The sequence below is a fragment of the Callithrix jacchus genome, chromosome X (genome assembly GCF_049354715.1).
Source record: "Callithrix jacchus isolate 240 chromosome X, calJac240_pri, whole genome shotgun sequence".
NCBI lineage: Eukaryota > Metazoa > Chordata > Mammalia > Primates > Cebidae > Callithrix > Callithrix jacchus.
Window position 1 is genome coordinate 144,584,018 of NC_133524.1, and position 10,841 is coordinate 144,594,858.

A 10,841-nucleotide genomic window follows, 5' to 3' on the forward strand; every position below is an offset into this window, starting at 1 on the left:
GTGAGTAGGGATCAGCTGAGTTCAGCCTGGTTTTGTTTTCTGCTTTGACAGGGCAGCTCTGAGTTCAATGTAATGTCTCACAATTGCTGCGCTCTTCCTCTCCCAAGTGTACAGGTTCTCCTCCTGTGCTATGCAGCCACTGCTGGGGGATAGAGGGGAGGTGGCATTGGCAATTCAATACTGTCTTTCCTACTCTTTTCAGTACTTCTTTCAGCTATATAAAGTTAAAACCAGGTACTGTGAGTGCTGCCCTGATTTTTGTTTTTTATGAAGGTACTTTTTTTTCTGTGTAGTTGTTAAATTTGGTGTTCTCATGGCGGGGTAGAGTGGAGACAATTGGTAGAGTCTTCTATTCTGCCATCTTGCTCTATCCTCATGCCATTTCTATCTTTCTGATCAGGTATGTTAAGCTCGTAAGGTTCCAAAACATCCAACAAATTCCTTCAATGATACATGTTTTTGTTTCTTTGAGTCCCTAGCCTCAAAGTTTCCTGATGTATTCAATTCTGATGAATTGCCCCTTTACTCATCACTGGCCACCCAGTTTCATGCCCTCATGTTGAACATTGTTATTCACTAAAAATTGAACATCTGAATCTCTGAAATCTTAAAGTTCAAAATCCTACTCTTTGACCATAGGTTCCTTGTCCTCTAGCCTTTTTCTTGCTTTATTTTTGCTGCATCTGTTCTTTAACTCATTGAGGTCTTCAGCCTCTTTAACGCTCTCATTTCTCCTGGTCTGCCATCTTTTTAACATCATCTGCTTCTTAAATTCAGCCTGGATCCCATTGTCTAGTTTTTTAATCCATTCTTGCTTCCAGTCCCCTTGTTTCATTGAAATTGAATCCATACCACTTCTCTGCTCTTAGATCTAGGCTCCTGGGAATTCCTAGAAGAAAAAAACTGTCCCACAACTATGTGGAACTCTGTCATTAGAAATTTCCAGTGGGCTCATTTAACATTTCCAGCCATGCCACTCTACTTGATGTTTACAAACCACATGCCGCCTTGTCACTCTGACCCTCATAAAGTGTATCTGCTGACTGAAATGCTCTTGCGCATCTCCCCACTTCCACTTTTCTTTATCTGGCTCATTCCACTCAGGCTGCAGGCCTCATCTTAGATGTCACCTCTTCTAGGAAGCTTTCTCCAATTCTCTTGACCACATTGGGTCAGGCTTCTTCTTTTCTGCCTTCTACCAATCTCTGATCACCTCTACTTGAACTTATCTCAATGTAATATAATTGTTAGTCTATATAACTACCTTCCTTTCTAAATTTTAAGCTCCTCAAAGACAGGTCCCATATCTTATTCATGTTTATGTCTCTAGTATTTGGAATAATGTTTATTTAATAAATGAGGAAATGCATTAGTGAGTGAATGAGTATGCAAGAAATTGACCTGTACTTTTCAGTGTGAATATGATAGCCATGATATATGACACGTTATGTGAAAAGAAGAAAACCACCTCTAGGACAGTGGAAAAATCATTTCACTCCTACTATCTCTATTGGGCATTTTCATTAGATATTAGAATATCTAACCATGGATCTCAGTAGTAAATGTTAGTCATATAGCCAGTTAGTGATGAGGCTGAACCAAAACCAAGTCCTCTGAAATCTAGGCCAGTTTTGAAGTAATAAGGCCATCTTGCTTTTTTGTTGTTAATTAAGGTAAAATGTACATGACTAAATTTAAAATAAAATCTGTGGATAAAGAAAACATAGTTATTTTAATTATATAAAGTAGGATATATGGACGTCACAGCATTAGAAGAAAGCGTAAGTTCCCAATTTCTCTAAAATCCGGAAATTCAAACATTTCTCCAAACCTAAAAACTTTGTTGTACTCATTTTGCAATAAACCTGGACTGAGATTCCTTCTGGTCATTATTTAATTCCTAAAGTGAATGTTTATATATTTTGTTGCAGAAATGTTACTGTGTTTGATTATGAGATGCTGCCCCAGACCCCATGGGAATGTCATGTAATATTCAGTATATCATGTTATATTACCTTTTTAGAAAAGTGATAAGGTAAGGTTCCAGTCTCAAACACATCTGGCCCCAAGGGACTGAGAACTGTGTAGTTGTTTCAGTTATTATTTTTTTGAGGCTGCAGTTCACAACCTGGCAACATAAACAGGCCATAGATAAATCATAAATATATTTTTGGCCCTCACCATTTCATTTATGCCTGGAGACATTTTTATGATTAACTGGGAAAAAATTTGTTTCTTTGCTCCACATCTTTCTTACCTAGTGGAGCTCAGTGTCAACCTAGTAATATAGTTTTAGGGGAGAAAAGTTAGTAACCATCTTCAAAGTCATAATTTCAAAGGCAGACTTATCTATCTCTAGGACTTACATGCGCAGGACCTTGTTTTTCTGTATAGCTAAGTAGCACTTACAGGATCCCGGTATCTTCTTCTGTATGCTACCTAATATGAGATAAGGAAAGGATTAATTATGTCATTACTTCTTCATAATATTGTATGCAAATCTTTCTCTCTTTTTTTCTGTCTTTGGATTTTCCTTCTTACCTCTGCCATCAACATTACTATTTTTTTTCTTCTTGGATTACATTAAGTTCTTTAGAAAGTAAAAGCCCTATAAGCATAAAAATCAACTAACATTTCTTATAAAATCAACTCACATTTTTATTTCCTCTGTGGGATATAAAAAGTGATAAGGCAAGGTTCCAGTCTGAACGAATTTACAAGCTTTGAGGGGAGAATGAGACAGGTTAGTGTAGTGTAGTAGGAGAGAGATTGTACTTTAGATTTAGATAGGTCTGGATTTGAATCCTGGCTCTTCTACTGAGTAGTTTGATGACCTCGGCAAGTTACTTTCCCTTTTTGTGCCTCAGTTTCTCCACATGAAAAATGAAAATGATAGAAATAGTACCTGCCTCATCAAGTCATTATGAAGATTAAATGAGATCATGCACATGAAGGGCTTATGTACAGGCCTCGGCACATAGGAAGTCTATCATACCTGCTGTTAGCCATTATTCATTCACAGTGCAAAGTGGTCTAATGCAAAAAGCTTGTATGTTAGAGTCAAACAGATCTATGTTTAAATTCAGCATCTCTATCACTAGCGATCTGTGACCTCGAGTGAATTATTTTACCTCTTTAAGCCCCAGTTTAATCATTTGCAAAATAGGAAACACACTATCCACCTTCTAGGGCTGTTGTGAGGATTAAATGAGATAAAGTGTATAAAGCACTTAGTGAAGTTCTTGGCATGTGGCAGCCTCTCAAGTGCCTCTTTACGAACGATCCACACAAACACAAGGAGGTACGAGTTGTATACCCAACGACAACAGTAGTAAGTGAAAGTGCTTTGAAAATTGTAAATGCTAATATAATGTGAGCTATTACTATTTAGATTTGAAGTTCATAGGAGGAAGGAATCCCTCTAAACTAGGAGTGGAAGAGATGGCTTCCAAGACAAGATGATTTCTAAACTGGGTGTTAAAGAGTGGGTAACACTGATGTCAGCACAGGGAAGTAGGAGAGCATTTCTGTTATGGAAGGTCACATAATCAAAATGACTGTATAGAGAATAATAATGATGGCTACCATGATCCATATGAGCAAGCGAAGTGGAACAATTTCTATCAGATTTATTAAATCTGGTGAGTTAAAAATACCAGGTGGGAAAGTGTAGTCATCTGGGCAAATATCCTTTTGCTTATAACACTCCCATTGTTACTCTATCACTAATGAGAAATAAGGTTTCGCTTGAACTTTTATGTTACAGGAAATGGGCCAATTTACAAAGCAGGGTCAAAAGAGGTGAAAAGAGTTTGAAGAAACCAAGAAATGTGCGAAGGAGGAAGACTGAAATGTTACAGAAAGCAGCAGGAAGAGATGAGAAAGATGGCGAAGAGTAGCAAGAGACCAAAGGTAATTGACAATAGGATATAAAGTTGAAGTGCCCAATCTCTGATTCTTCTTAGCTTTATATTTCTATGATCATCTTGGTTTGAGTGACACATTTTTTTTTTGACCACACAAATGTTTGGATCACAAGAGGGTCAGCTTCTGAACAAATATTTATCACTAGGGATATTTAGATAGCAGGAAAATGAGTAAGAAATGTGCCAATTGTTTTGGTGCCACCTTATATGGTATAAACAGGTCAGCTTTTCAGAGGGAGCAAAGAAGTTGAATCTGCCCACTCTGACTCTATGGCTCGCTGATAGACACCCTTGATAAAGGCCATAGTCCTCATACGTGGCCATATCACATATCCAGGGGAAGGAGCATGGCCTTACGAGTCTGACAGAACTGAGATTGAATCCTGGATCTTAGCTCTTAGTCTCACCTGCACCACATAGTGTTAGAAGAAGTTGAGAGAGGGATCCCAGAATCATATACTAGGGACTACCTGTACAGGTCACACTTGTACAGGCTTACAGATTCCTAGCCTTGACCTGGGTCTCTTCCTTCCAAAATAACTGTGTGGGGCCAAGTAAGAATGAAATGGTTGGTGAGAAACAAAGGTGTACCTCAGGGACTGGGGTAAGGAGACCCAGGTCATTAAATAGTAGTGCTTCCATGGCCAAGGAAATTAACCTTTCAGTTCCTTGATACCATCATCTTAGATTTTCTTGTGTAACTTAAACAATATACTGTATGTGAAAATGTTTTGAAAATTGCAATGCACTACCCAAATTTAAGGTATTAAGTTACAAAGAAGCAAAGGAAAGGAATAACACACCATTGAATTCAGTGTCAGGAGACTCTGGCTTTAGTCCCAGTTCTGCCATTATTTACAGTGTATGCTTGAGCAAGTTCTTTAATTTTCTTGGGCCTCATTTCACCAGTCTTCAAAATGAGAAGGCTGATTTGATGAATAGGAAAAGCGATTTATCTCGGAGGAAGCAAAAGAAAATCTTTATATAAGGGATCATATATGTATATTTGATACATATTGTCTATTTAAGGTAACACATAAATATATATTACTATAATGATGCCTGTGTATTATCATTCATATGAATATATTACCTTGTATTAATTTAATACAATACATGTGTGCATGTGTATACATGCACACACACACATACATATACACATATATAACATGATAACTAGACTAACAAAACTTGGTTTCTGTGGACCATTCACTGGGACATGGAAGTTAATTTTGTTATTCAGAAATTATCTCTGTAATGATATTTGCTGTAGTCTATTTTATATGTATGCCTCACAGTAACAGAAGATGATGTACTGGCAAACCGAAAATACATAAGTTAATCGTAACATTCACTATATAGAATTAGATAATTTTGTTGCAGGGACTTCCTTTTATTACAAAGTATGCTGTGTGAATACTAGTCCTTTCAAGTCGTTTAACCCTACTTTACTTTTCTCCCAGCGTATTATTTTCCCCTCAAGACAACATAAGCTATCCAGAGCAGAGGGGACTGTCTCAGCCATCCAGACCTGATGGAGCATTTTTGGAAAGTTAAAAATCGATTCTTACTTTTGTCATATTTACTTTTAAACATGAAATAAAGCTGACTTCTGTTTTGTGCATCAAACCAGAATCTGAATTCTTTTTATTAGAAATAGTTTCTACAGAATCTTTAAAAACATGCCCAAATGATAAGAAAAAAAAAATTATCTTCTCCTACAGGAAAGTTCTCTAAAAATAGTCAAGACAGTATATGTTAGGTTGTTATGAGATCCTATTAGTTTATAACATTCTCTGTAATTATGTGAATGATTCAACACAATTTAACAGCCTCCTACTCTATGTTAGACACTGTGTTAAATACTGGGAGTGGGTAGAAATAAACAACCACAGTCCCTCTTAAGAAGTTTGCAATCTAATGAGGCAGATATTTGTCAACAGTGCCTTAGACTTATAAACAGATAACTACTTGTGGGAACACAGAGGAGAGGTGCCTAATATTCTTTGTGGTGGGTAGAGCAGGGAAATATTTCCCAAAGTTCCAAGGAATTTTGAGCAAACAGGAAAGAGAGATGACATTGGAAAGGCTAAGAGTGTCTGAATGTGATGTAAGAGCAAATGAAGGCAATTGACAAAAATTTTAAAGGCCTGTGTTTCCTCTTGCAAAGTTCCTTTAAATCAGCAAACCAGGTCATATTGAACAGAAGTTGTCATATTTGGCAAACCAAGTTATTATATATGGCTCCCTCCCCAACATTCCCCTTTGCCAATGCCAAAAGAATGACAGAGGAGTTCATGGAACTTGGTGTCAAACTTAGCAATGAAAAGTCTAAAAGTCTAACAAGTAAAAGTTTATCAAAGATCTTTGGGCAAGGCCAGTGCATGTCTGCTTCCCCTTACATACTGCATTGTACAAGATAGGGCCTATGTATGGTGGAGTGGTTAGGGTAAAGGCTGTTTGCAATCTTTATTTTCTCCTACTTTTTCTTAGGGTCAGACCCCAAATTTTTCAGTTGAATTTTACTGAAATTTCAGAACAAATAATCCCAATCTTATTTATGTTGTTCTACAAGGTAGAAGAACAGAAAAAGGTGCTCATCATGTTTGTGAAACTAATATAGTACAGGTATCACAACCAGCCAAAGGTAGTGCAAGAAAAAAGTGATAGAGGCCAATTTAACTTAAGGACATAGATAGAAAAATCTTACAAGTCTATTGGCTATCAATCTATCTATCTGTCTATCTATCTATCATCTACAAACTCACAATGTACTAGTAGACTTTATTCTGAGGAGTTCAAGCAATGTTTTACTGCTGGAATGTGCAGGAGTATAATTGCATTAATGGAACAAAGGAGAAAAATTACACAATTTTCTGAAAAGGTATAGAAGAAAGCAATTGTTAGATATCAACAATGATTTCAGATTTAAAGGGCTCAGTACACTAGAAATGGAAGGGAACTCCCCTAACTTTATAAAAGTAAACCAAAATAAAATATTTAATGGAGAAAATTTAGAAGCATTCCCTTTAAGGTCAAGAGCGAGGCAATGATACTTGTTATCACAGCTACTATTTAATACAATACTGGAGGATCTAGCCAAAGAAGTTATATAAGAGAATGAAATGACTTCGAAAGTCCAAAACAGGCAACCGCTCATCTGCAGACAATTTCTATTATTTACATAATAGAAATCCAAGATAACCAACAAGTAATTGGGACTAATAAGAGAATTAAAAGTGCTAGAGACCCAGTCCCTAGAGCCCATATGTGGCCTGAACCACATGCAAGTTCATTGCATGTTTGCTTCCCCTTATGTACTGCATTGGGCAAAGATGGCCAATTACCCTGGTTGCCCAGGATGGAGGAGTTTCCCTGGATGTGGAACATTTTGTGTGAAACCTGAGACACTCATCCTAGTTCTGGCTCTGATTTCTTTCTTTCCTTATGACCCCTGGAAATTAACTTTCCTTTCAAGCTACGCTATGCGTTAAAGTTGGCTGGGTTAGGTATTATATTTTATCCAACATTCCTAGATGTTTTTAAGCATAAAGTATATATTCATATCAGCTCAATCTACTCTTTTGCCACAATTCTCCTTATTTGGGCCTTAAGAATAATGAAATGTTTATTTGCAAAGGTATATATGCCAGTTGCAAAAGCAAAAAAAAAAAAAAGTAATGAAATGTTTAATGGCATGGGAAAATGCTCATATGTGGAGTGAAAAAAAGCAGGTGACAAAACTCTATATATAGATGAATTCCAATGTTGTTGGAAAAAATATATTACATATTCATGTTCTTGAAATTTTTGTGATAGCTAGCTAATCCTCTGCAGGTAGAATTGACTTCAGTGTCTTTGTGGGGAGGAAGTTATTGTAGATAGGTGGGGAAAAGAAATCTTATAGGAAGAGTAGCTGGAAAAAGAGAAGGATGGTGGGTAGGAGAAGAACAATGATGCAGATTGGAAGAGGTAACACAGTGGGAATGTTTCCATTGTAATGAGAGGATTTGCATTTTAAACACTTATGACCCATAGCTCGTTTGCAAGTTGGAGATAGAAAGTTATCAAATGTTATTCCTCAGAGCCTTAGATCTAGATTTCATTGTCTTATTAAGCATGTAACTAGATCATTGGAGGAGGCATTTTTTATTGCATTTTAGGTTTTGGGGTACATGTGCAGAACATGCAAGATAGTTGCATAGGTACACACATGGCAGTGTGTTCTGCTGCCTTCCTCCCCTTCACCCACATTTGGCATTTCTCCCCATGCTATCCCTCCCCAGCTCCCCGCCCCCCGCTGTCCCTCCCCTATTCCCCCCAATAGATCCCAGTGTGTAGTGCTCCCTTCCCTGTGTCCATGTGTTCTCATTGTTCATCACCTGCCTGTGAGTGAGAATATGCGGCATTTCATTTTCTGTTCTCGTGTCAGTTTGCTGAGAATGATGTTCTCCAGATTCATCCACATCCCTACAAAGGACACGAACTCATCATTTTTGATTGCTGCATAATATTCCATGGTGTATATGTGCCACATTTTCCCAGTCCAGTCTATCATCGATGGGCATTTGGGTTGGTTCCAGGTCTTTGCTATTGTAAACAGTGCTGCAATGAACATTTTTGTGCATGTGTCCTTATAGTAGACCGATTTATAGTCCTTTGGATATATACCCAGTAATGGAATTGCTGGGTCAAATGGAATTTCTATTTCTAAGGCCTTGAGGAATCGCCACACTGTCTTCCACAATGGTTGAACTAATTAACACTCCCACCAGCAGTGTAGAAGTGTTCCTATTTCTCCACATCCTCTGGAGGAGGCATTTTAAACAATCGCTTACTAAGGGTATTTAAAAAAAAATCTATGCTTCAATAAGGACAAGAATAGAATAAATTAACTAAAACATATTTGAATGTTAAATATCCCTAGAAAGGCCCTGATATAGCTCAGATTTTTTTATGGCAGTAAAGCAAACTGGTAGTTGTGAGCTTAGGCTCAAAACAGAGGTCTGACAAGTTGTCAGGGATTTCTTTGCCACGAAAATGACACAACTGGTCTTGAAGTTTTTAGGTATAGGTCACAACAGGAAAATACCATCTGCAGTAGCACATTCTTTAAATAGTTAAAAATAGATTAAGTAGAGAGGAGGAGGATGGGTGTAAATGTAAATGCTTAGCACTAGGAAGATCTTTCCGGTGATGGAACACAGCAGGCCCTTGCATAATGTTGTTTCATTCAACAATGTTTCCTTTTAATATCCATGAGGAAAGAAATTGATTTTCTGCCAGGGCCACATTCTGTGTGGAGTTTGCATGTTCCTCCCATATCTGCATGGGTGGGTTTTCTCTGAATACTCCAGTTCCCTCCCACATCTGAAAGCTGTGCACGTTAGGTTCATTGGCCTATGTTGTTTCAGTGAGCGTGGAGGTGTGGGTGAGTGTACCCCGTGATGGAATGGCATCCTGGCCAGGGTAGGTTACTGCCTTGCACCCTGAGCTGCAGGGATAGGCTCTGGCCCTCTGGAACCCTAAATGAGTAGGATGGAAAATGAATGAATGAATGAGTACAAATTATGGTAAAATAAAAATTTGTAAAGCCTACAGTAATCTTACAAATACCTGACCATACATGACATGGTAAGAAAGTGATCAGTGAGCCTGCCACATGTGTTATTGTTTGTTTCTGAACTGAGTGGTGGGAGGAGATGCTCCTAACAATGTGCACTTTGCCAACATTTATTTATTCATTTAATCCACTACCACTGTGACCACTGTCACTCACTGATTCATCGAAAATTTGGCAAATAATTATCTTGTTTTTATGAATCTTTTAAAATGTAGGGATGTCTCGCATTTATTTCAAATATTTAATATTAGAAGTGTTTGAGATCTATATTTAGAAGTTCGGTGATGTTATGACCAGAAATATGCCATAGAAACTTGACTCTTGTTTATATCAGTTAGCCTGTGGTCAAACTGGTTTCATTACACATAATTGCACTTAGTTACTGTATTTCTGCATTTGGATTTCAGTGATGATTACAATGAATCTACACATGTGATCAAATGGAATAGAACTACATACACGCATTGTTCTAATGCCAATTTCCAAGTTTTTATATTGCACTGTAGTTACGTAAGGTGTAACTGTTGTTGAAAACTGGTTGAAGAATACACCAGATCCCTCTTTTCTATCTGTGCAACTTCTCATGAATCTATCATTACTTTGTTAACCTAAACAGCAAACAGAGAGAAAGCTCTTTAAAAGAAAAGATGTTTATTTGGGAATAGAGTATTGTAATGGGAATACTCATGTCATAGCAGACTAGGTGCCTATTTAGGGAAGTAAAGGAGGACAAAAGCTTTTTCAAGGAAAAAATGGGGCAAATTATATATTTGTTTTGAAATAATTGTCTGGCTACAAAGATCAATAACAAGGGTGATACCAGTCCAAGGTCGGACAGGCGGTTGTTGGGCAGATTTTCTTGCAGAAGTACTTTTATGTATTGGGTTGTGATGGCCCTTGTATAAAATTGTGATTTTTGTAGTATTTTGAGATTTTTTTTGTTATTGGTCATACAAGCATGAGAACCCTCTCTTCATGGCCTTTCCTGACTCTGTTAGGGTTTTCTTAACATTAGTAACTGCATTTTGATTTTGACAACTTTTGCATTACAAAATCAAAAGTTTTTAAAAATATAGAAACAACAATAAAATAAGTCAAATAGACTAGAATCTCCTAGGAAAAGCCAACATGACCCTCTTATGTCCTGCCTACTCTTAGTTGGGCACCAAGGCTGGGAGAAGACACTTCAGCCAACTGATGCCCGTGTATCTTGCCAAATAATGTGATAGATAAGGGAAAGCTAAATATAGACTGTAGAGCTTTTTTTTTTACCTTCACTTATATAGGCCACA

The 10,841-nt window shown here is 37.4% G+C and overlaps 1 protein-coding gene across 1 annotated transcript in view; it reads left to right on the forward strand.

The window, feature by feature from the left end:
* The window catches only part of FMR1NB (FMR1 neighbor), a 44,797-nt gene extending 39,242 nt beyond the window's left edge, over positions 1-5,555 (forward strand). Inside the window, exons 4-5 of the mRNA XM_008990005.5 lie at positions 3,767-3,912; positions 5,390-5,555. Of these exons, the coding sequence (XP_008988253.4) occupies positions 3,767-3,899 (133 nt within the window). The 3' untranslated portion in view covers positions 3,900-3,912; positions 5,390-5,555. The remainder of the gene's footprint in view (positions 1-3,766; positions 3,913-5,389) is intronic.
* Positions 5,556-10,841: the final 5,286 nt, after the last annotated feature.